Source organism: Panthera pardus, unplaced genomic scaffold (genome assembly GCF_024362965.1).
Source record: "Panthera pardus isolate Hobbes unplaced genomic scaffold, ASM2436296v1 HiC_scaffold_22, whole genome shotgun sequence".
Taxonomy (NCBI): Eukaryota; Metazoa; Chordata; class Mammalia; order Carnivora; family Felidae; genus Panthera; species Panthera pardus.
The window spans coordinates 77,314,040-77,339,501 of record NW_026526788.1 but is presented as its reverse complement, the minus strand read 5'-3'; the positions used below and the strand labels follow the sequence as shown (position 1 = coordinate 77,339,501).

General features: G+C 50.4%; 1 protein-coding gene across 17 annotated transcripts in view; it reads right to left on the bottom strand.

The window, feature by feature from the left end:
* Positions 1-25,462, bottom strand: part of TACC2 (transforming acidic coiled-coil containing protein 2) — a 211,914-nt gene that overhangs the window by 44,703 nt on the left and 141,749 nt on the right. For 11 of the 17 annotated variants that reach the window (XM_053909967.1, XM_053909977.1, XM_053909980.1 and 8 more), the window contains one exon: positions 6,172-6,317. In XM_053909967.1, the coding sequence (XP_053765942.1) occupies positions 6,172-6,317 (146 nt within the window). The remainder of the gene's footprint in view (positions 1-6,171; positions 6,318-25,462) is intronic. The other 6 variants (XM_053909971.1, XM_053909978.1, XM_053909973.1 and 3 more) reach the window with 1 other exon arrangement.

Sequence of the window (25,462 nt, the reverse complement as noted above, 5' to 3'; positions counted from 1 at the left end):
CACCCCAGCGCTCACACACTCTCACCTTAAACCAACAGACCAAAGGAAATGGTCTCATCCACAGGGGGCACAGATTTACATCTTCTGGGTACCCGAACAATAATCTATTGCACTTAACAGTGTTTATTCTGGCAAAAATCTCCATTTTAAGCAGGCTAACGAGATCTAAATGGAACATTATTGGTCTTCATGTGGCATTTCACTGGCAGCCGTGGGCCACTCAGAGCAAGTCCAGGAGAATTCAGCACTTTCCAAACCTGCCTATCGTAAGACACATCCAGACACTCGTTAAAACCCCAGCCTCCCGGCTCCAACCTGAAGCAGCAGCTTGGCACAGCTGGAGTGGGGGCTCCGAACCCCCACTTCCACAGGTGCCACGGGCAGCCGTGAGAGGGAAAGTCGGGGGGCTGGGCTGGCTCACCTCACCTGTGCCCTATCAGGACCTATCCTAGCTCTGAAAACCTCCAGGGGCCACAGCTGAGTATTTGGCCACAGAAATGGTTTGGAGGAGAAGCCTGGATCGGCCTGGATCGATCTCTCTGAGGCCAGCTCTGATCGCCTGTGGGGATTCTGCCTCTGAGACGTGAGCCGTCGGGGAGGGCGGGAGTGGCCGCAGAGGCAGCCCGTGTGCCTGGCCAGCAAGAGAGGCAGGAGGCCCGTGGGAAGTCGGCTTCTCTTCCAAACCCAGTGGATCTTCAGATTCCCACGGAGACCCTGCTGCGTCCTGAGGACCACCACCCCGGCCCCGCCAACCCAGTGGGGCTGTGCCCGCTATTTCCTGGACGCGTGCACTGATCACACACAACCTCCCTTCAGATGCCAAAGGCTGAAGAGGGAGTTCTCTCTGAAAACCGGCTTATTCCCACCAGACCCCGCCTTGTGAGCAGCTAGATGGAAGTGATCCTTCTTAGGACCACTTCTTAGGAGAGCCCTGCTAGGAGGAGCAAAAGGTGACCTCACCCCACGGGCACCCAGGAGCACTGTGGGGGCACAGTCCCCCTGGAGGGCAGTGTGCAAAGCTGGGATTTGTGCAGCTGGGGGTTGGGTCCCGGCTCTGCCTAGCGCCCCGAATGTCACTTCTCCCCTGCCCCACTGACTGCCACTTCCCCCCTGCCTGCTCCCCCTGACCCGCCAGGGCTCTCCTCACACAGGGCTGCCTGCCAGGCACGCCCCCGTCCGCCCCTGGCCAGGCTCACTCCCAGGAGGCTGACAGAGGTACCAGCAGGGCTAACAGCTAACAACTAACCTCGCCGTGACTCCGACAGTGGCCACTCCTGCTCCTTTCAGCCTCTGTGTCCCCAGACTTCCCTCCCACCATCCCTCAAGCATAACGGTGGGCATGAAACCAGCAGTTCCGGAAAAGTGCTTTCTGTACAAGCGAAAGGAGATAGCATCCAGACACATCGCTAGGATGACGCCACACAACCCAGTTCTGACTCAAGCGGAGTCTGGGCTGACGAGTCCACAGGCACATAAACCCGGGCTCTGCCGCTGATCAGCTGGGTGGCCCTGGCCAAAGTCTCTTAACCCCACTGTGCCTCATTGTCACTGGCCCCGGTACCACCTCCCGGCTGCTACAGAAATTAGAGCTCATGCTTCTGACAGTGGCTGCTGCAAAGAAAATGCTCACAATTGTTACTTGTTGTTCTATTCTTTTTTTTTTTTCTTTTGAGAGCGATCAAACAAGGGGGGGAAAGGGATGGAGGGAGGGAGGGAGGGAGAGAGTGAGAGAGAGAGACAACATCTTAAGCAGGTTCCATGACCAACACAGAGCCCAACGTGGGGCTCGATCTCACAACCAACTATGAAATCATAACCTGAGCTGAAACCAAGAGTTGAGTGCTTAACCAGAGGAGCGAGCCACCCCGGTGCCCCTGTTCTATTCTTAGCAAAAGTCATCTGTCACAGGGGCACCGGGGTGGCTCAGCTGGTGAAGGGTCCGACTTCTGCCCAGGTCATGATCTCACAGTTTGTGAGTTCGAGTCCTGAATTGGGCTCTCCACTGTCAGCATAGAGCTCTTCTGTGATCCTCTGTCTCCCTCTCTCTCTGCCTCTCCCCCCTCCTCAAAAATAAATAAATATTTTTTAAAAGGCATCCATAACAGGAAAACATATATGGAGCCCAGCTTATACTCATCCCAGTAGAGAGCGAGCCACCTGCCCAGGTGTGTGGGGCCCACGAGCATCCTGAGATACTCTTGTGACTCACTGGGCCGTCAGGGGCCACTGTGCTGGACACTGAGTGCAGTCAGATCCCCTGACGAGGTCATTAAGGGAAGTCAGTGTGAGTCCAGAGGCTCAGGGCCCCTCCAGGTTCTCGGTATGCCCACCCTCCTCCCGTTTGTGACTCCTCTGAGCCTCAGCTGTAAATCAGGCATTCTTGTGAGGCTGAAAAGGGAGAACCATAGAAGCACCTAGCACGGGGTATAGCAGCACCGGGACGTGGCAGCCGGGGGGCCCCCAACTCTTGCACATGCCACAGTGACACCCACTCCCTGTGCCCCTGCCCCAGGCTGGGCTCCCGGATGCCTTCCTATCTCTCTGCGGGGACACCCCTGCAGAGCAACCTCAGGGGAGAAGAAGGCAAGTGACAGTGAGTATGGAGCCATGGTCCCCTGTGGGGACAGAAGCCACTAGGTGTGCTGAGCTCCTTTCTGAGTCAATCTGAAGACGGTGGCCACGAACCACTGTGTGGAACAAAACCACTGCCTCGGCAAAGGCCACACTTTCCATGGGGCAGAGAGGAAAGACCCAGGGCACGCAGGGCAGTGTCTCCAGTCACCTCCAAGGCCCCAGTGTGGGCCTTCCCGGCGCTGGGCAGTCTCCCAGCGAGGGTAAGAAAACAGGCTTTATCCCGGAGGGGAGCAGTGTTCCCGAAGGGAGGACAACCACGGGAGGAGTCCACCTCTGGTATCACGGAAGTGCTTCCTTCACTGGCCATCTGCCTGCTGCTCACCTCACAACTGCTTGCCCATCCCCTGCCTCGGGGTACTTAAATGCACCAGCTCAGTCCACCGGCGGAGAGCAGCCCTGTCCCTAAACGGAAGGGAGTCAAGAGGTCTGGGTTCCGATCCCAGAGCCCCTCGTGTGCTGTGAGATGGAGGGCGTGGTCTGGAAGCCCCGCATCTCACTGGGGAAGCAGGTGGTTGTTACCAGACGCGCAGAGATGCCGTGAGCACAGGGGATGAGTCTCGGCTGAGCGGGAGATGAAACGCACAAAGGACCCAGCGTCGGCCCAGCACACGGTGGACGCTTGAGTGGGTGCTATTACTTAATTATGTGGCATTCACTTATGTCCCTCGTTGACCGGCTTTGAGCTCTGATAACATGGCCAACATACAGCAGCCACGCGCTGCAATCTCAGAACCAGGGAAGGTCAGAAAGGGAAGGAGGTTCTTCCGGACAAGAAAACCGGGCTCAGACAAGCTTCATTCCGGCCCGGCCCCAAAGAAGGCCAGATACAGGTGAGCACACAGTATCTCCCAATCGGGGCACAAACAGCTGGCAGGACCCAGGGTAAGGTAGCTGATTGTTTTGTACAATGTGGATCTCCAGGAGCGCAAATCATGTCTTTATTCACAGCCGAGGGTCTAGTCTATTATTTCATGTGGCTCTTCCGGCCCCTTTAGCAATATCCCAGGCACTCTGCAGAGGCAAACCAAACAATAGACATCCCCCCTCTGCCCTTTCTTTCCTGTGGTTCTCCGAAGGAACGTTTCTTCCCCTCTAGCCACCTCTGAAAGCAGGCACTCCCGCCTTCTCAGGCCTCTGCTGTGCCCCATGCTGTCTGCAGAATGGACAGGCAGACTTTCCTAATAACTGAAGGAAATCAAATGGATCTCTGCACAGCCCAAGCCAGGGGGGCGTTAAGCAGTCACAATCCCAACCGTAAGAGTCCGTATTGTGTAATCCACATATATTTAGCTCCCCTGGAATTTTCTGAGAAGGAGAAGCGTAAAGTCCCTGTTCAAAGACTCCAACTGGTGGAATCAAAAGTTCCGTGGGGCTGTGACTCGTGGCAATTACCAGCTCCAACCCCTTCCGGGTGGGGGTTATCTCTTAATCCCCTACAATGTTCATTCTTTCAGAAACTGGCGTCTCAGAAAGAGGCGGGTGCTGTGTGTGTGAGTTTGTTTTTAAGGATGCAGACTGTTCTTTGCTTTGTTGAAAAGCAAGCCAGGCAGCAGGAACAAGGGCAGGCCACAGAAAGAAAAGAAGCAGCAAACCATCCCCAGACGCAGCAAGGTTACATGGCTGGAAATTCTGGAAGGTGCACAGTTGCTCTCAGCAATGGCCTTCCCTGGTCACTCCCTGGTGCGTGGGGATGGTCTGTGCACTGCACTACACCATCATCTTCTGCCAAATTCTTTCCTAAAGTGCCCCACACATTATGGGCATGACTTGTACCCACACAAAAAAAGAATCGTTTATTCCTATGCACACGTTTGACCTAGGAATTATAATCTATTTGTCATCCATGATTAGTTTTTACAATATTATAGGAAGAGAATTATTATATGCTTTCCAGTATGAAAGAAAAAATGGTAATGCTTAAGACTCAGCAGGCCTGGCTCCTTCTCCACCTCAAAATCAAATAAATTACAAGAATTCCCCTCTTCGGGTCCAGCACCTAGAACTGGCCATACAGAATCAGACACTACTAACTGATGAGGTGTCCAAGATGGGAGAATCTGAAAACTGCACTTGCCAGACAGCAGCAAAGACATCTGCCCTCCCTAAAAATGGTCCTAACCCTTTCCCCCCAGGGCAAGGGAGTGTATTTGCTTGTGGATCAGCCCTGGAGTGTCAACCCTTTCCAAAGTAAGGGTCTGTTTGAACCCAGGCAGGTATAAAGAACTCTACCCATTTCTTTGTAAAACCAACATCAAGATCAAAATGTCATTTTATTTTACAGTTCACCTGGTTCCTGGCCAGGGCAAGAGTATGAACGGAGGCCCGGCCATCAGCCTGTTCCTTCTCCACTCACCCAAGCCCCATCCCTCACCTGGGGTGGCCTTGAGCACAGATACGTGGACATCCCACCTGTAGGCCCCAGGCCCATCCTTGGTTCCTCCTTGGCGGAGAGGTACAAACATGGGTACAGTCAGCCCTGGGAAGATGGGCCATGAGAAGGGGACTAGGCGGGCCCAGGAAGTGGCTGCCCCCAGGTATCCACAATGTGGTGTAAGGGGAGGTTGGCCAGGCAGCCCCACCACATAGCAAGGGCTGTGGCTGGAGGAAAGCCAGAGTGAGGCCGTCTAAACTACAGGGCCCAAAGCAGATAGGTAGTCCAGGTTTCGGGACGGTACCACCTGGCCCCCTGACCAGCCTGCTGGGCCATTTCTGGAACCACCTGACTCCTGACCGGCCTGTAGAATCGGTTCTGGGACCACTTGGCCCACTGACCAGGCTAGGGGGCCATACTTCTGGCACCACTTGGCCCCTGACCAGCCTGTGGGGCCATTTCTGGCAGTCCCCATCTCCTTCCAGGTCTTGTTAAACCTTCAGGCTGGAGGTGGTCCCACCCCTGCAGTATAACTGGAGAATGTATGCAGAGAGCACCAGCTAGGTGGGCAGGCTGGGGAATGAGCTCTGTCGTCCCCCCCGCCCCCACCACCTCTAGGAACCACCACATCTGAAAGGCACCGAAAGGTCTATGTTTGAAGCCACACTAGGGAAGAAAGTGATATGAAATCAGGTAACTTGTGATTAACGAGGAATAACGAACCATCCACGAGCGGGTTTGGCTATCTATGGCTTTCACTTCTTTCCCATTTACCGCTTATCTCTATTCCCAAGCCCATGGGGGCTATGGTCTTTAATAAAAATGCAGGTTCATGCGGGCTGTCCAGACAGAACCAGTGTTCTTACAGGGCCCAAGGGCCACATACTAGAACCCAAGATAGAATCCCAAACAGAAACCTCCCAGACCCGCTTGGCCCATCAAATCCAATTCTGGATGCCAGGTGGTTTCTCCACAGGCCTCCCCCATACATATAATCCACTATATCTGCTCACTCTTAGTTTTCATTCACAAAACACAGCCCAGAGCAGAGGCCCCAGAGGCTGGGAGTGTCTAAAGAGCCCCAGTGACGGCCCCCTGGAGTGGGTGCCCTCCTCCAGCTGCCCCAGCCCAGGGCTGCCCCCAAACTCCCCCGGGGAGCACCTGACCTTGGTTACCTGGTTCTTCCACAGGAGGCTGTGTGCTGATCTCAGGTTCTGGAGTGACTTCGGGGGGCGGCGGAGGTGGGGCTGGTGGGGCTTTCACAGGAGTCGTCGACTCAGGGGTCTCGAATGCTTCTTCAGAGTCAGAACTCCTGATGGAGAGAAGAGAGGAGAAACGCAAGGTCAGGTGGGGGCCAGGGCTGAGTCTGCTCCAAGGGGCCAGGGGTCAGTGCTGCTGAGGACGTGCGGCCCCCACTGCACATGGGGGTGAGGACTTTGACCCCCCACCCGAGACTGCTAGAATCAGGCTCACCCAATTCAACTGTTCCAGGACAGACGTGAGCAAAATCATTTCCCCTCATGATTCCCAAGAGGGAATCTCATTATCACCAGCTTTGTGCCCAAATGATATATGCTTTGAAACTTAGCTCTAAGAAAAATTCCTATTTCTGGCCTTAGTGGCAAATACAAACACAGGGGAATCTTTTGGTCAACACTGACACCAATTCACTCAAACTGATATTCCCAGGAACGCATTTCAATGCCATGATTCCAACACCCTGTAGGATCCCCACTCCACGAAACCAAATCTCATATGGCCTTTCTCCACCCTGTCATTCTCTCCTGCTGCCCTTCCTTCCCAGAGCTTCTCACAACTTATTATGGATTTATTCACCTTCTAATTGTGTTAATTGTCTCTCTCATCTACCGAGCTTCAAGGCCATGATGGCAGCCAATCTGGTTTCTCACAGCATTTCTGAGCTGAAGCCAAAAGGCAGTGAATAACATCTGTTGACTGAAAGAAAGAGAGAAAGAAAGAAAGAAAAAGAAAGGAGGGAGGAAGGGAGAAAGAAAAAGAAAGAAAGGAGGGAGGGAGAGAGGGAGGAAGGAAGGAAGAAAAGAAAGAAAAAGAGAGGGAGAAAGAAAGAAAGAGAAAAGAAAGGAGGGAGGGAGGGAGGGAGGAAGGAAGAATAGAAAGAAAGAAAGAAAGAAAGAAAGAAAGAAAGAAAGAAAGAAAAAGGAGGGAGGAAGGGAGGAAGGGAGAAAGAAAGAAAGAAAAAGAAAGGAGGGAGGAAGGGAGAAAGAAAGAAAGAAAAAAAGGAGGGAGGGAGGAAGGAAGGAAGAAAAGAAAGAAAGAAAAAAGAAAGAAAGAGAAAGGAGGAAGGGAGAAAGAAAAAGAAAGGAGGGAGGGAGGGAAGGAGGGAGGGAGGAAGGAAGGAAGGAAAGAAGGAAAAGAAAGAAAGAAAAAGAAAGGAGGGAGGAAGGAAGAAAGAGAAAGAAAGAAAGGAGGGAGGGAAGAGGGGGAAGAAGGAAGGAAGGAAGAAAGAAAAAGGAAGGAGGGAGGGAGGAAGGAAGGAAGGATGAAAGAAAGAAAGAAAGAAAGGAGGGAGGGAGGAAGGGAGGAAGGAAAGAAGAAAGAAAAAGAAAGAAAGAAAGAAAGAAAGAAAGAAAAGAAAAGAAAAGAAAGAAGGAAAGCAAGCTAGCTAGCTCACTGGAGGATGTGCCAGCGGGAGACAGAAAACACAGCCTGCTGACCCCAATGATATGATAATGACCCTCACTGCTCAGCAGGATGGTCTCACCCAGAGAACTGGCCCAAAATTCCACCCAGAGGATGCCCCTCCCAGTAACGGGGGGGGGGGGGGGGGGGGAGTAAGCGGGGGTCAGGGTGGGGAGCTGCTCAACAAACTAAAGCCTTGCCCTGGGCTCCAGAAAACCCAGAGTAAACGGCCCTTCTTCATCACGCCCCTTCTCCCGGGGGCTCCATTTTAAGCCAGAAAGAATGAGGCCTCCCCAGATGGTGGAGCCAGGCACGTGCCCTGAGGCCCTTGCTCAAGATGCCCAGCGGTCCACGGTCCCGGCCCAAGCTTGCTCTGAGGATGCCAGCGCCCAAGAAGCAGAGCATCACCTGGGCTGATGCCCATCTCAAGATCTTGTAAATACACCAAAAGGCCGCTTACTCATTTGCAACAAGAAAGGCAATGATCAAGAGGGCAGCTACTTAAGTTCCGGGCTGACACAGTGGCCCAGCGGGCCAATCTGGGTGAAGACGTGGAATCAGAGGGTGACGGACCAGGTGAGCATCGGAGCACGAGGTGCTCACACTGCTGAGCTCTGCAAGGGTCAGAGGACTAGTGACCTCGGCAGAGGGCAGCCTCTCCCAACGACTGTCTTGCCAGCGGGCAGAGAGAGCCAGGAACCAGGCCAATCCCTCCACCGTCTGCCGGCACAGGAAAAAAGAGCCATTTGGTGAGTTCTCCTTCAGAAAAATCTACATTGATGTTTTTACAACTCGTTAGTGGCTCATTTTGTCAGTGCCAAAGACCACCCTCCCCCATCCCCAAGAACCCTGGCTCCTCCAGCAAAGCCACAAAGCCCTCAGGGGACCCAAAGAGATGAACAGAAACATGGGATCTGCTTTTGATGAGATCCAATGAGCTGAAGCCTGCACACTATCAAATTTCCTGAGTAAAGACTTACTCCACACACACAGGATGGGGGCCATGCGGACCTTTTACAAACACACATTAATATTTAAAGGCCTTCGCTTTTGTGTAGGGAAGTGAAGATACACGCTTGGACAACGACAGATCGAGGTACCTGAGCTTTGCAGAGTCTGCTGAGGGGCATGAAAAACACAAGGAAGTTACACAAGGGAATATCAAAGAGGAATAAGACTCTGGATCACCCTGGGGGGTCCCGGAAGTCACCCTGCCCCCCAGCACGGAATGTGGCAGGGGCAACACTGACAAGACACACAAAGCCAACTTGCCTCTTTCCAGAACTTCCTTGGAGGGCCATCAGACTGGAGTCTCCACTGCTACTCACTGCTGTCCACATCCACTGGGCCCATTCCACCAGGGGCCACATCCGCCAGGAGGCCAAAGCCATCTCTGCTGAAGGACGGCCTCCGTCCCCTAAATGCCCACCCCTGATTCCCTTGCCGTTGTCTCTGGGATCTTAATCTGCCCAAGATGTCAGGAAGACGTTAGCAGCACCGCCAGTCACGGATGCTGCGAGCTTCTCCAAAGTGCAGCAGAGACAGGGGGCGAGAGGCTGAGAGCTCTTCCCCTGGCTTCTGCAACCCTGGGCCCCGGCGATGTGCGGCTTTAGAGCGCAGAGGGCCCCTGCTCTTCCCTAACAGCACAGGCAAGCAACAGGGAGGGCCGGATACTCTTGGGCTCAAGCTGCTGAATTCCAATGAGGTCTCTCCTGCTGCAGCTGCCCGGATGGATGGCCGGAACACCTGCTCAGAAGGAACCCCCATTCACCACTGCCCAGTGAGGGAGGCAGAGGGCACATGGAGCCCCTTTGTGATTCCCTGCCTGTTTACCGTGAACCATTTCTGCATCACAACACCACGGGGCGACCGACCGGAGCACCACAAGAATGGCATTCACTTCCGGTGATGCCTGTGTTATTTTCACATTTCCGTACCCTCTCCCAGGAGCAGAGAGCAAGTTAATTAGAGGAGGCGGATGGCAGCTTTTTTAATTAGCTCTTTTTTCCCTGTTCAGTTTCCCAGAGGGCTCAGAAACATTTCCAAGAGCAGGGATTTCTGCAGTCCACCCACAAAGAGCCTGTACACACAAATAAAGCAGCACTTTGGAGCCCCAATGCATAAAAGCAGTTCCCATCGGCTGTTTGATTTTTTTTTTCTACTAGAAAAAACTAAAGTACAATAAATTCTTCGGTTAAGGCTCCACAGACTTTCAAAATGAAAGAAAAGGAAATTAACTTAATGCTGCAAAGATGCATCAGAAAGAACGCGCCACTCCAGTCTGCCAAAACGTCTCTAAATTATACGAAAATGTATTTACCAGGATATGCATACGCTATGTTCACCATATAAGTCAATATGCAAATACATGCAAATAAACCGAGAGAATGTCTTTCCATAGTGTAAAAGGTAGCTCTTAATGGCCAGGCATGAAATATGGCCCAGCACGAAAACCTTGGTAATAGTTATCACATGCTGAACTTTTTGTTATGTGTCAGGTCACGGGTTAGGTCCATTTGTGCATTTCTCTGTAATCTTCAAAAATATCCTGCCTGGCGGTGAGCAAGCCCAATTTACAGATGGCACTACTATGAGAAGCAAAGTACTTTGCCCTTGGCCATCTAGTTAGTAAGCTACGGGAGTTGGGCTCAAATCTAGAACCGTCTGCCTATAAAATCTGTGTTCTCTTCCCTGTCTCAGTGGCTCCCAGATATTTTCAACAGCAGAACTATTCTTCCAAATGAATCCTATGCATAGAGAAAAGTTGCGTTTATTTTATAAGCTCAATTTATACTATATTCTCACTACACAGTCTATCATTGGGAACAATAAAGCTATTTGACAAACCTGAAAATCTGACACTAGGGGTTGGGGATGCTAATTGCAGCATGAGCTCTGTCTGCTGATTTCTCCCCTGGTTGCACATTATCAGGAAAAGTCCTGATGCAACCTGATGAGTGATTACAAACAGCACCTGTTTTTTAACAGCTTGCCCTGTATTCTTTAATAAGGCAGACAGGGCAGAAGAGCTACCGAAGAACAAAACTAAATTAATCCATCAGCACAAGGCAGTATGCTGGTGGTCTCCAATGCCACCCAGCGTGGTGTGCACAGAAGGGAAGGAAAGATAGAAACATATAATCCCAAGTACAGAGAGACTGTGCTAGCCACCGAAACTAAACCTGTCAAGTTCCCCGGGTGTCTGTTCGTAGAGTTTTAAAGTATTTTTTCAAACATTTTCTCAGATTTCAGAGAATCTCTCTATAGTTCTGAAGTTCCACTGAGCACAGTTCGAAAATCTGTGCTCCACGCAATGAAGGAATCAGTCCCTCCACAGATAACACACTGTGTTAAAACAGAGACTTATGCAAACTGTCCCCAAAGCAGGACAGCTGGCAAAGTGTAGAACCCCAGGGCCTGTTGGCCTCTCTTTTTACTTTAAATATTTTCATGTTTTACTTCCATGAACTATAACAACAAAATAGTAAAAGATCAGCACCCACACACCAATTAATGTAATATAGGTTAGCACGATATAAAATGAAGTCAGTATAATAACACGTACATACACGTATACACAAAAGTATGTGTGAATGTCTATGTTTATAAACAAAACACGGGTCTCTCTTAATAAAGAGGTGCTATGAATGTAGTTTTTCAGCTTATTAAATGATTATGTTTTGCTCAAGTTGTACTGGAGGTCATTCAAGGGTTTGGGGAAATAAATCTCAAACACCACAGACTGAATCTTCCAACCCTGAAGACGGTAGAAAATTTCCCATTCCAACATGCTTATCACATCCTTTGAAACAGGCAAGGAGGGACGCATGGGTGTGGTGTCTGACTCTTGATTTCAGCTCAGGTCATGATCTCATGGTTTGAGAGTTGGAGCCCCACGTCAGGGTCTGTGCCGACAGCACAGAGCCTGCTTGGGATTCTCTGTCTCTCTCTGCCCCTCCCCTACTTGCACGCATGCTCTCTGAAAAATAAATAAATAAACTTCAAAAAATAAAATAAAATAAACAGGCAAGGAAACTGAGGCCAGGAGAGCTGCAGTGACTTCCCAAAGTAACCAGCCCTTTCCAGCAAGGACACGACACAATATTCATTAGAACCAGCTTGCTTTTCGTCAGTAAGAGCCTCCCTCCTAACCTCAGTGCCCGCCCCCCACCTGGAAATCTAAAGTTACCTATACTTACATGTTATCTGATTATCAAGAAACAGTTTGTTCTTTTAAAAAAAATTTTTTTTTAATGTTTATTTATTTTTGAAAGAGACAGAGCATGAGTGGGGTTGGGGCAAAAAGAGAGACAGAGACACAGAATCCAAAGCAGGCTCCAGGCTCCGAGCTGTCAGCACAGAGCCCGACGTGGGGCTCAAACCCATGAACCGCCAGATCATGACCTGACCCAGAGTCAGAAGCTTAACCAACTGAGCCACCCAGGCGTCCAAGAAACAGTTCATTCTTAAACATTGCTAAAGGAAAGTTCTCCTTCTAGAAAGTTACCTATTTCTATAGCAATTTCTCAGAATTCTTGTGAAAGTGAGCCTGGGGATAGAGGATTTTGTGACCACCCAGCAAGAGTGAATGGTCCCAGCACCAGCACTCTAGAGGGGGGGGCTTCCTGTGACATAAGCCCCACCCTCTCAGGTTCTGGAGGGGGGGGCCCACCTGAGCGAGTGGTGCAAGTGCCCCCCAGCCTCCCTCCCCCTGACCAAACCCAGGGAGAGGCAACAGTGCTGGCCCAAAGCCCTGCATCCATAGGAGGCTCACGTCCTCCAGCCCCAAAGACCACCGGCCATCCCTGAACTGGGGGAGATCTTCCAGAAACAAAAACGGAGCTCTCGGCAGATCAGATCACCTCCTTCATCTCTGCATCTAAGAGTCTGATGGATTTGAGTGACAGTATGTTTGTGAGATTGCTCTCCACTAAATTCTATTCATCAAAATATTCCACTTTAGACAGGCTTGTCAAGAAATGCGGTCCTTGCAGGAACATGTGTGCATACTCTCTCTCTCTCTCTCTCTCTCTCTCTCTCTCTCTCTCTCTCTCTCTCTCACACACACACACACACACACACACACTTCCCTCCTGCCTAAAACAACTTGACTGGTGATTTTTTTGGGCTGACTGAACAGGGTCTTTCACTTTAATGTGCCTATCATACGTATAGAAAAGGATTTTTTGGGCGCCTGGGTGGCTCAGTTGGTTAAGCATCTAGCTTCGGCTCGGGTCACGAACTCGTATTTCTTGAGTTCAAGCCGCGTCGGACTCTGTTCTGACAGCTCAGTCTGGAGCCTGCTTCAGATTCTGTGTCTCCCTCTCTCTCTGCCCCTCCCCCACTTGCACTGGGTGTCTCTCTCTCTCTCTCTCTCTCTCAAAAATAAACATTAAAAAAAAGAAAAGAAAAGGGATTTGCTCTGCAATATCACTCCTTAACATTTAAGTCAAGGGAGAACATTATTTCAACACAACCAAGAGCTAACACCCTCCTGGACTGTCGGGTGACTGAGTCAGGTGCCGTCTTCCATGAACACAGCGCTGGGTCTGGCAAGCCGGGCTGCTGCTAGACTCTTCCAGGCTCAAGCTCCAGGGAAAATCAAAGCAGACGACAGCACACTTCTCCCAAGATTGCCAGCACGTAGCGTCTGTGGGGTTTATGAGACAGCTCCCATCTTCGGATACAAGTAGCTGTCACTTGGCTACTTAGGGATACCATCAGGGCTCAAGGGATATTGGCAATCAACACACTGGCCGTTTCGAGGTTAGATAGCGTCCCCGGCGAGGGAAGTGGCATGGTGAAGGCATAAAAGCACACATAAATAAACAACCCACCCAGATCCCATGGAACAGATGGGGGAGGCAGACAGAATCCCCCGAAAGGCGGTCAGGAGACCCACAAGCAATGAACGTCTACCACGGAATTCCTTCCGGCTAGGTCACGCGCCATTAGAAATTTGGGGAAATGGGGGCGCCCGGGTGGCTCAGTCGGTTAAGCGTCCAATTCTTGGTTTTGGCTCAGGTCACGATCCCACGGTTCGAGCCCCGCATTAAAAAAAAAGAAAGAAAGAAACTCGGGGAAGTGTAATTTGCTAGCAAACTAAGTCTTCTCTTTTATTTCATCACAGCTACCGATTTGGGCATGGAGGGGAAGCTGGAGCTTACACACGACGTGGGAGGGCCGTCCTGCCAGACCGTCTGTGGACAGAAGTGGGTCCCGGAGGACGCAGGGACTCTGAAAGTCACGCCGATCTGGACTCTACCCTTCCTTCGAGGTGTACACAACCCATAAACTCCAGGGTGAGGGGAGTGTTTCCAGAATGGGGGAGGCTCGGTGCGGCATTGTGCGTGTGTGGGTGCACACACAGGTGCCCAATGGAACATCCCATCCCCACACACTTAGTTTTAAAACGGACTTATGTGCAACGATACCAGGCGCTCAGCAAGAGAGGCTCTCCAGTGGCTGAGCGCCTTCCTGCGGGCGGTGTGAATCCAGGCTGAGTCAGCAGCCCCAGGCTGCGGATTCCACCTGTTTGTAAGCGGATCCGGGAGAGATGCCAGAATGCCAATCGAGTCTCAGGAGAAATAAAGAAAGAAGGGAGACTCGGCTACCCTTTAATTCCCTTGCCTTCTGCAATGATATCCCTGACATCTCATCTTTGTAGCTGAACTCTTTGCTTGGGTGACTTTAGTTGGAATCTTTAAACTCAGATTCTGAAAAACCGAACTGGAAATAAGATATTTATAGAGGCTAGCTAGAAAAAAAATAGAACACACAGAATTGAGGGAGCCTCTGAGAGGCGCCTGGGTGGCTTAGTCAGTTAAGCATCTGACTCTTGATTTTGGCTCAGGTCATGATCTCATGGTTTGTGGGTTCGAACCCCACATCAGGCTCTGTGTGGACCGTGCAGGGTCTGCTTGGGATCCTCTCTCGCCTTCTCTCTCTGCCCTTCCTCTGTTCGCTCTCTCTCTCTCAAAAAATAATAAACTTAAAAGAAAAAAAAGGAGCTTCCAATAGATCATCACCAAGAGGACTTCTCTTTTCTCTAGGAACAACTCCAGACCATCCTACCTAGTCAGACCGTTAACAAGCAAACAGTATCTCACCCAGGTGAGACACAACCAGCACCCAAGTAAACACATAAATATCTCTGTCCAACCAAGCGCGCTGAAAATCCTGTACGGTACTCAGTAGAAAGCTCTTCTGGTCTTGTCCAAAAACATACTTTTCCTTCTTTTATATACTATCCTAACGGGTTTGCACTATGATTCAATGTGCGTGTGTAAATGTCCCCAAAATTCACGTTGAAACCTAATTTCCAATGGGATTAGAACAGGAGTAGGGCCCTCTTAGAAAAAGAAACCCCAGAGAACTGCCTTGTCCCCTTCGGCCATGTGACTTCACGGTAAGGACACCACCATCTATGAACAAGGAATCAGGCTCTTGCCAGTCACCAAATCTGTTGGGGCCTTGATTTTGAATTTCCCAGCCTCCAGAACTGTGGGGAATAAATGGGTACCGTTAAAGCCATCTCATCTGTGGCACTTTTGAAATTTTTTTTTTACCTTTCTATTTATTTTTGAGAGACAGAGAATGAGCAAGGGAGGTGAAGAGAGAGAGGGAGACACAGAATCCGAAGCAGGCTCCAGGCTCTGAGCTGTCAGCACAGAGCCCGACGCGGGGCTCGAACCCACGAACCACGAGATCACGACCTGAGCCGAAGTCGGGGGCTTCACCGACTGAGCCACCCAGGCGCCCCATATGGCACTTTTGTTCTATCAGCCTTAACTGACAAAGAAGGTTTGGTACCTAGTTTCTGAAACCAAAGCAAGTCAGAGGGGCAGAGAAGATAGGTGCACAGACAGCATCTATCAAGACTGAGTGATCCATGACATAGAAAAACCATGAAACAAGATGCAAGTACTCGGAAGGAACTGTCATGTCTGGTCAGCCCCTAGGGTTTCCCCAGCACCTGGCAGGTAACAGCCCCTCCCTCAGCACCGCATACTGATGACGCGGGCACGGTGGGTTCACATGTACCGTCAGGAGAGCTCCAAGTAATAAGTAGGAAAAACAGCAAATTAAGGAATTGCATATAGTAGGAGGTGACCTGGGACATCATAATCATGTATAAACACAAAGAAATATACATAAACACATAGGCCCACTTCCAGAACACATATATACCTATGTAGAGACAGAAATATACGCACATACAGGCAACATATATGTTGTTTTTGGATTCAGAAAAAGGTATCTCAGCACAAGCATGTGTTTGCCTTGGTAAAAGGGCGAATGCCGGCCTGAAGAGGGCAGAGCCCAACCTCGCTGCTGGGGACACCAGGGGCCTTCCCAGATCCTTTCAGCACGCCCTCCCAAGCCTATCTAGGTCCAAGATGCAAAGAACGGAACGCAGTGGGGGCCCGATTAGCTGGACTATGTCCAGGGAGACGTGGTATAAGGAAAGGAGCCAGCAAGGACTTTGGAAAAAGCGTGGCAATGGGAACATAGCCTTCCTCTCTGCATAGCCCAGGGCAGACGCACCCACCAGGGACCTGCCCCTTCACGTGCTCCCACACCCAATGAGAAGCATCCATTCACAAATTTTAATTTATTTTTGAGAGAGAGAGAGAGAGAGCGCGCGCGAGCGAGCACAAGTGGAGGAGGGGCAGAGAGACGGAGACAGAACCTGAAGCAGGCTCCAGGCTCAGAGCCGCCAGCACAGAGCCCGATGCGGGGCTCGAACCCACAAACTGCGAGATCGTGACCTGAGCCGAAGTCGGACGCTTAACCGACTGAGCCACCCAGGTGCCCCAAGAAGCACCCAGTCTGCCTCCCTGGCTCACCTTCCACACACCACAAGCATCCTTCTGATTTCAGGGTGGTTTCCCAGGCAGTACCCGGGCACCAGGATGGGGGCGCCTCAACCAGGGACTGCCCACCCCAGCCAATTTTACACTTTGTTCCTCAGCTTCCTCACCCCTCCTCCCATCTGACCCTCACAACAGGTGAGGCGTGTGGACACCATTCTATGACAATTTCAGCAGGACTTGTCTGTCACCTATCCCGAGCCGAGCACCTGGGCAGCCGCGTCAGACACAGCAGCTACCCGCTCACAAGACGCTCACATCCTTCTGGGTCCTGAGGAAGAGAATCTGGAGCCAAAGGGCCCAGTGACTCAAGGAGGCGCTCAGAGCCCGGCAGGGGCAGAGCTGAGACGAGAGCACGTGTCTTGTGCCCCTTGTCCCAAACGAAGCAGCTTCCTCTGCGTCCCAATGGCTCCTGTAGGATGGCAGGCTGGTCTGCAACTCAGTCTCCAGTATATTTGGGTGCCATCGGTTTCCAGGGCATCCTCAACTCCAGGGTGACGGATCAAACGGGGTTTTGGCATCTAGATCCACAACCGCCCCATGGGAGCAGCCAGCCAGGCCAGCCTGGGTCTCCTGCCCTCTGCCCTCCTCACTCCTGCCCCCCTGTTCCTCAGCCACACCTTAACCTGTCCCCTCATCTGGCCATCGAGTGCGCATCCAAGAGGCCCCAGCCCTGCCCTCCTGACTATAACCGTTTGAGTTCCTACAGTCTACTTTGGGTAACAGGGGAGGTTGTGGGCCACCCAGACCCCTGGGGTTGGCCACATGCCCTCTGCAGGGTGGTTGGATCAGCCCCTGAATGCTGCTGCCCGTACTGATTCACATCTTGGACCAAAGGCCATAGCATCATGGGGTCAAGGGAGACTCAAGTGCTGACTAAGCTCAAAGCAGAGTCTTTCAAAGGGGCCACGATTTCCACTCAGCAGAGCAAGGGTGGCTCCGGCCTCAGCATTCCCGGCTCCTCACTTCTTCACGTCTAAAGCGGCCTCACCTAAGTCTCTGTCTGTCTCCGTGTCTATCTCTGTGTGCCTCTGTCTCAGACTCTGAATCCGGCTGGACCTCCATCTGCTCTGGAGTCTCTGTCTCAGGAGTTGCCTCTCTCTCCTCTGCCCTCCCCTCCCCCCCGTGTGTGTGTGTGTGTGTGTGTGTGTGTGTGTGTGTGTGAGCACGCATGCACACGCCCCCACCTCTTACTTCCCCGTTTCCCTCCCCGTTTCTAGTCAAAAGGAGGAAAAGCATATTTGGAGGCTGTCCTGCTTATCTGAATCGTGCCCTTTCTATCAATAATTAAAGCTTATGTGTTTTGACTTTGTAATTCATCATTTAAAATTTTGCCTTTAGAGTGGTCTTTTAAAGCCTTGCAAGCTATTATTAACCATAGCAATGGACGGGTGCCTGGGTGGCTCAGTCGGTTAAGTATCTGTTGTTTTTGGCTCAGCTCATGATCTTGCAGTTCATGGGTTTCAGCCCCACATCAGGCTCTGAACGGACAGTGCAGAGCCTGCTTGGGATTCCCTCTTGCCTTCTCTCCCTGCCTCTCTCCTACTTCTCCCCACCCACCCCCTGCAAAAAAAAAAAAAAAAAAAAAAACAAAAACCCCAAAAAACAAAACAAAAAAAAAACTTAGAAAAAAAAGCATGATGCTTCTTTAAAAAAAAAAATAATAATAGCAATGGAGAAAGGATTTGAGGGCTTTTGCTGCATTGGACATTAACATCCCTAGAGTCCTCTCTTCCTAATGTTTCAGCGTAAATTCATTACTGAGTGACATCAAGGTTGCTTTTAACAAATACATACAGTTGACCCAATGAACAATGCTGGGGTTAGGGGCACTGACCCCCACATGCAATCAAAATCCAAGTATAACTTTTGACTCTCCAAAAACTTGACCACTAATAGCCTACTGTTGACCAGGAGGTTTGCTGGTAACATAAACAGCTGGTTATCACATGTTTTGTATGTTGTATGTATTACATACCATATTCTTACAGGAAAGTAAACCAAAGGAAAGAAAATATTAAGTAAATCATAAAGAAGAGAAGATACGTTTATAGCACCAAACTGCATCAAACAACAACAACAACAACAACAACCACCACCACATGTATATGGGGCCACGCAGCACAAACCCGTGTTGTTCTAGGATCAGCTGTACGCACCATACGGGTAGATTTCAACCACTTTGTTAAGCCCTGAGCAGCCCAGAAAGCCTTGTGAGCTCCTCGTGAGATCCAAGCAGCTGGGATTATACATCACAGCATCACACCCTCCTGCTGAGACCGCTGACTTTGAGCCAGCCTCCGGAGACCCTGAAGCTTTGCTAACTAAGAGAACTAAACCCAGAGAGGGTTTAGTTATTGTTAGATTTCATTTACCTACAAATCAGTAATTCTCTGGGTCCTGCCTGGAGGTGATATTCAACCGATACCCCCCACAGCCTCTCTCCGCGAATCACAAAGACAAACTCTCCCCTAAAAATTGTTCCCCGGCTCTGCTAAATAAATGGCAATGTGCAGTCCACCCTGAGTCTCAACCACGATGTTGCAACTAGAAACAAAACGTACGAACCTGGCCTTGGGATGGCTGTAGTACTTTAGTAAAGCCCAACGTTTAGAAAGTTTTAAAAACCCTTTTTCTACCAATGTCTGCAAACAGTGCTTTTGTACAATAAAGAAGGAGCACTTAAATCTTTTGTCCCTTCCTTCCAATCGCTTTACAGAACCAAAAGGAAAAGAATGGCTTGTAAATAGCATGCCAGTTGCAGAGAAGTATTGTTCAACGCCTTGCAAACATGCATTCCTGAGGCATTGCCTGCATCAGGATATTTTTCACGCCATTCTCTCATATGTAACGCAGCAACAATGCTCAGTCTTTGACATGCTATTAAAGAAATTCTGAACAAAGTCTGAAGTTGAGCATGCTCTTCATACATAATATCTAAATTATCTGAATCCGTTAATTTTGTAGAAGACAGCACAATATTTACAAAATATAAAAATGAGCATTTACAGATCTGGCTCCAAAACCTCATGCTCTGCCACTTGTGAGGGGGGCAACTTCGGACAGGTTCCTTCACACAACCTTGACCATGGGCCCAGCTCCTCCTCTATCCAGTGGGAGTACCACCGGCCACACGAGGTTGCTATGAGAAGTGACTCTGTACTCACACAATGCCAGGCATCTAGAAAGCGTTCACTCTCTCCAGTCCTTAATGTGTTAAAAGATTATTGTACCTTTCACCCGAACAGAACCAGAGAAACATAAAGCATAGCCCTACTTTCTTTAAAGCCCCCTGTAGTCAGGAGACAGCTATACCAATGATTCATGAGCAAGGAGAAAAGATTATGATTTTCTTGCTCCTCCTACACACCCAACACCCCCCTCTCCTTCACACACACACACACACACACACACACACACACACACACACGCTGCTAAAAAGGCTGTGGGCGAGGAATTGTAAAATCAAGCAATAAATTTCACTCGAGTATTTACCGAATTAATTCACAGCCACTTTGGCAGAAATTCTAATCAGCAAAGTAGATGGTGTGCTGACTTAGTTTGTTCTGGGCTCCGGGGTGCACCTAGAGTTTCTCTCTCTTGCATTCCGTCAAAGGAAGACGGGCATGAAGAAGGAAGGAGGAGCCAGTAATCACAGAGCTGGAGAAAGAAGGTTCCAGGCAGAGGGAACCACAGGATGAAGGGCCCTGAGGTGGGAAGGAGCTTACCAGGTGCAAGAGGCAGCCTTAGTTATGGCCCCCAGGAGGAGGAGAGACCCAGGAGGAGGAAGTCTGCCACGAGGAACTGGAAAGCCAGCAGAGGGCTTCAAAGGGGGAAGGACTCCCCCAGATGTATGGTCTTCAAAGGCCACCATGACTGCTCTGACAACAGCATTAGGGCAGCAGTGGGGGACTGGGGCAGAGCCCATCTGATCATCGAGGGGACAGGAGTCCAGAGACAGAAGGCGGGACCGTGCACTAGACCAGCAGCGGCAGTCAAGGTGAGGAGCGGTCAGACTCGAGACACACGTGGAAGGTTAAGGAGAAAGCTGAGATCCCAAGTGTGCTTTCAAAAAGTTTTGGCTAAAATAATAAGCATTTACTTTTTTACTGTCAGTACTATGGATGCAAGCAAGAAGATTGTTCTTCTGGACTCCAAGAGTCGTCTCTTACACTGGCTGATTCAATAACGAAAGTATCAGAGCCCTAATCAGTGGTTTAAATATGACAAGGCTGATAAGGAACCTCAGATTCCAATTACATATGACGACGCTCCATCGAATGGATCCAATTTCCCACATCAAACAGGCAAACTGCCTCAAGGTTAAGGGTTTGGTGACAATAACCCAATTGACTTAAAACAGACCCTCAGAGCTGACCTTCCTGCCACTATACTACTCAATTTGATGATAAAAGGAACAGAATGAGGTAGAAATCGGACAATGGCACCTGCCTATTTCTATTCCTCAGGCCTTTCAAGCCCTCTGACTTCTAAACCAGCACCAGACTTCTCTCTCTCTCTTCTTTTTAGGACAAGGGCCGCTTTGTGCTTTGTTTTCTCACATCTCTTGCATCAAAGGCTCAAAGTTTTCCCTTATCTCAAGGTTCCTACGATTTTAAAAGTCATGCTTCTGGCTCCAGTTGGCATCTTAATGAAAGCTGACTTAGATAATTAGGGGTTTATCTCTTCCTTTATTTGTCGCAGGCCACGTTGACAGATCAAGCCATTTCCCCATTTCATTGTCCTCTCTGCTTAGAAAACGTCAGTGGGGAGCCTCCCGTCCCTTTCTAGTTTCGGAGGGTCCCGGGCACAGACCCCTCATCACCTCCTACAGCTGCATCTTCCTCTGGGGGTTGCCTTTCTCTCGCTTTCAGCCTCCCGACACGCTGCTCTTTCCAAAATCCTTAGGTTCCTGGGGTGCCTGGGTGGCTCAGTCCACTGAGATTCCAACTTCCACTCAGGTCATGACCTCACGGTTCGTGAGTTCGAGCCCCGCATCAGGCTCTCTCTGCTGTCAGTGCAGAGCCCATTTCGGATCCTCTGTCTCCATCGCTCTCTGCCCCTCCCCCATTCTCAAAAATAAACAAACATTAAAAAAAGGGGGGGTGCCTGGGTGGCTCAGTCGGTTGAGCGTCCGACTTCGGCCCAGGTCATGATCTCACGGTTCGTGAGTTCAAGCCCCACATCAGGCTCTGTGCTGATAGCTCAGAGCCTGGAGCCTGCTTCAGATTCTGTGTCTCCCTCTCTCTCTCTGCCCCTCCCCTACTCGTGCTCTGTCTCTTTCTCTCAAAAATAAATATGAAAACTATAATAATAAAATTTCAAAAACAAAATCCTTAGGTTCCTACTGCCTTCCTTGTTAGCTAACCGGCTCTGCCTACCTGCACACACATTCTGGCTTCCTAGGGTCAGACCTGCCCTTTCGGCGGCCCTAATCTGCATGGCAAGCTACGAGGCCGTACATTATCCAGGAAAGAGGTGAAAAACACAAAAAACAAAAAACTTGTGTCTGTCTACACGTACAAGGAGATGCAACTCAAATGACTGTATATTCCACTTAGAAAGAATTACAGGCACTGGGCACATGTCCTCTTGTCCCCTCAAGAACGGCCCCCACTGGGCACATGTCCTCTTGTCCCCTCAAGAACGGCCCCCACTGGGCACATGTCCTCTTGTCCCCTCAAGAACGGCCCCCGCTTCTTGCAAACAACCCCCCTGGTGGGCAGCCTCTGAGGCACCAAACCACCCACATGGGGGCATAAGACTTGGGAATTCTTTATTAACGAGGAAGGGCCTCGGGGGAGAATTTCAGAAAGCCAGTGTCCAAACAATCCTGAAGAAGGCAGGCTTTTTTTTTTTTAATTTTTTTTTTTTTTAACATTTATTTATTTTTGAGACAGGGAGAGACAGAGCATAAACAGGGGAGGGTCAGAAAGAGAGAGACACAGAATCCGAAGCAGGCTCCAGGCTCCGAGCTGCCAGCACAGAGCCCGATGCGGGGCTCGAACTCACGGACCGTGAGATCATGACCTGAGCCGAAGTCGGACACTCAACCGACAGAGCCCCCCAGGCGCCCCCGAAGGCTGGCTTTTAATTCTATAAAGAAGGACCCATACAGAGGCCACCCAGTGTCTTAAGTAACAAATCTGGAAACTCCCGAATTCTAGTCACTTGTGTGACACAGACCAAGATGAAGAAACAAAGGTGGGCTGTTTTCTCCTTTTCTCCTCGAACCTAAACCCAAATCTGGTCACGTGACGCCCCTCTTAACTCCTTCAGAGGCTGTCCGAATTCCTCAGCGCCTCGTGAGGCCTTCCACGACTTGGCCCCTGACGTTTTCCTCTGATCCCGCCTCCCGCTCTTGCTCTGTGCACTCAAGCCAAACCCCACACCCTGCCCTCCACCAGTCCCCCAGCAGACCTTTCCAGCTCTTCTGCACTTTCTCTCGCTGCTTCTTCCTGCCCAGCAGAGACCTGCTCAGAAAGGCTCGGTGGAAGTGTCCCCTCCTCCATGCAGCCCTCCATTATTTTATCCCCGCTGAACGTTTACCAGTGAAATATTACATCTGAGTATGAGGGAAATACTTCCCAGGGCCCCTGAGAGTTGGGCAATTTATACCATCTCCAGGAAAGCCTGTACCCAATCACCCCCATACCCCTGGTTCCCTTTCACACACCATGCCAGGATTAATTTAATCCCTGACTTTTATTATTTTTTTTATTAAAAAAAAATTTTTTTAACGTTTATCCATTTTTGAGAGAGAGAGACAGAGCATGAATGGGGGAAGGTCAGAGAGAGAGGGAGACACAGAATCTGAAACAGGCTCCAGGCTCTGAGCTGTCAGCACAGAGCTGGACATGGGGCTCGAACTCATGGACCGCGAGATCGTGACCTGAGCCAAAGTCGGCCGCTTAACCGACTGAGCCACCCAGACGCCCCAAGCCCTGAGCTTTAGAAGAGATGGTTACATTTGGAGAGGTTGGAGAAAACCAGTATTCAGGAGATTATGAATATAACACAACATAGTATAGCACTGTATAATATGATACGATGTAATATAATATAATATAATATAATATAATATAATATAATAAAATATAATAAATATGATGTAATATGGTGTAATATGGTGTAATATAATTAATACAATATATACTTCAAGCACAGATTGGGAAATGCACAGCATAAAGCCAGGAGAGTGAGCACAGGGCGGACAGTGTGTTATTCGAGAAAGCCCATCTGAGCAGACTGGTTTCTGAGGTTCAGCACCTTTTCCACTTCACAGGCACTAAGGGGTTTCCTTGAAGAGTGACACTAATGCATCCTTTGGCACAAAGCGGCAACATTTCAGGGTTTCTTCAGCAGACTTCACTAGGAACGATGCTATATTTAAAAAACTAAAACTAAAACTAAAAGCCACAGGCACAGTACTCAAACATCTTATTTGTCATTTCTTCTCCAGAGTCCCCAGCATGAGCATGCATTCTTTTTTATCCGTAGACTCTGTCAGCAACAGAGAGGGGGATGGGGTATCGGCCCCATTTCACAGATGTCGTAACTGAGCCTCCAAGGGCACTGCGTGGACCCGCAATGCCACACGCCCAGGAACCCAGGACAGCTTTGCACTGAGCCAGTGCTGTGGTCCATGAGCTTTCTAAAGGTGGAATTTGTCGAACTTTGTACTGTTCCCAACAGTGGAGCTGGGCTGGCTGGTGGTGACCCGCGCAGGTTCTCCCCGCTTTTTCTTGGGAGCAGTAGGTCAGTTCATCAGGCACCCCCTCAGTCCAATGCCACCCAGCTCTCTGGTCCATGTACGATATGCTGGTCACAGACAGGGACCCACAGTCACACGGTCTTCCAGTAAGGAGAAAGAACCCTCCTCTGGTCCACCAAGGTCACGTGAAGGGCCGGGGCTCAGGGCCTACATGAGGGAGGGAGAAAGTGGCCAGAAGAACACTGCTGGCTACAGCCTCCGCTCAGCCCCCTGCCCGCTGTCCTGTGCATGGGAGCAGGTGGCTGGTGACCACAGGGCCCTGGCTCGACCTCGCCGTGACTCTGGAGTCTGGGGGCAGCCCCAGGACCGTGCAGTTAGACTGGGTGCTAAGAGCTACCCCCCAGAGAGGGGTGGGCGCCAACACACCCTTCTCTCATCTGTCACTAGAACTGGACGTGACAGACATCAGGAACAAACACCTCTCCACTTCTCAAGCCCTGCTTTCCCTCATCCTCATAGACAGCACCTCCAGGTACCATCTGCCACCAAGGTACGCCTTGTCCTTTCTTACCTGGAGCCCTTTCCCACTGACTCCACTTCTGTCTAGCATCAGATACCATCAACAGCAAAAATCCTGGGAGAACACTGCCGGAAGCTTCCAGCCAGGCCTGAAGGCCCTCCTCCTGCCCCTTCCCCTTCCCCTTCCCTCTGCTTCAGGTCACGTATCTCCAGTCTGGTAACTAAAGATATTCCCTATGGGTGTCAAAACACCTAAGAGTTGTCCCAGGAGCAGGCTCGCCAGTGAGGGCAGGAGACACGAGCTGAGCTGTTCAAGACCAGTCCAGAGGCCAGCCAAGCACCCCAGTGCTCCCGAGGTTCCTTGCCTCCCCGATGTGGCTCTAGGTCCGTGCAGACAGTCCCAGAGGCCGTGGCACTCAGGTCCCCCAGCAGCTGCAGCCTCGGGTCAGAGAGGGAGCCCGAGGCAGCCCCAGGTGTAGGTCCCCTGTTGTACATCAAAGAAAGTGATCCTTTTTTTTTCTTTTTTTTTTAATGTTTATTTTATTTTTGACAGAGAGAGAGAGAGAGAGAGAGACAGAGCACACGCGGGGGAGGGGCAAAGAGAGAGGGGGACACAGAATCCAAAGTAGGCCCCAGGCTCTGAGCTGGCAGCACAGAGCCCGACGCGGGGCTCGAACTCACAGACCGCGA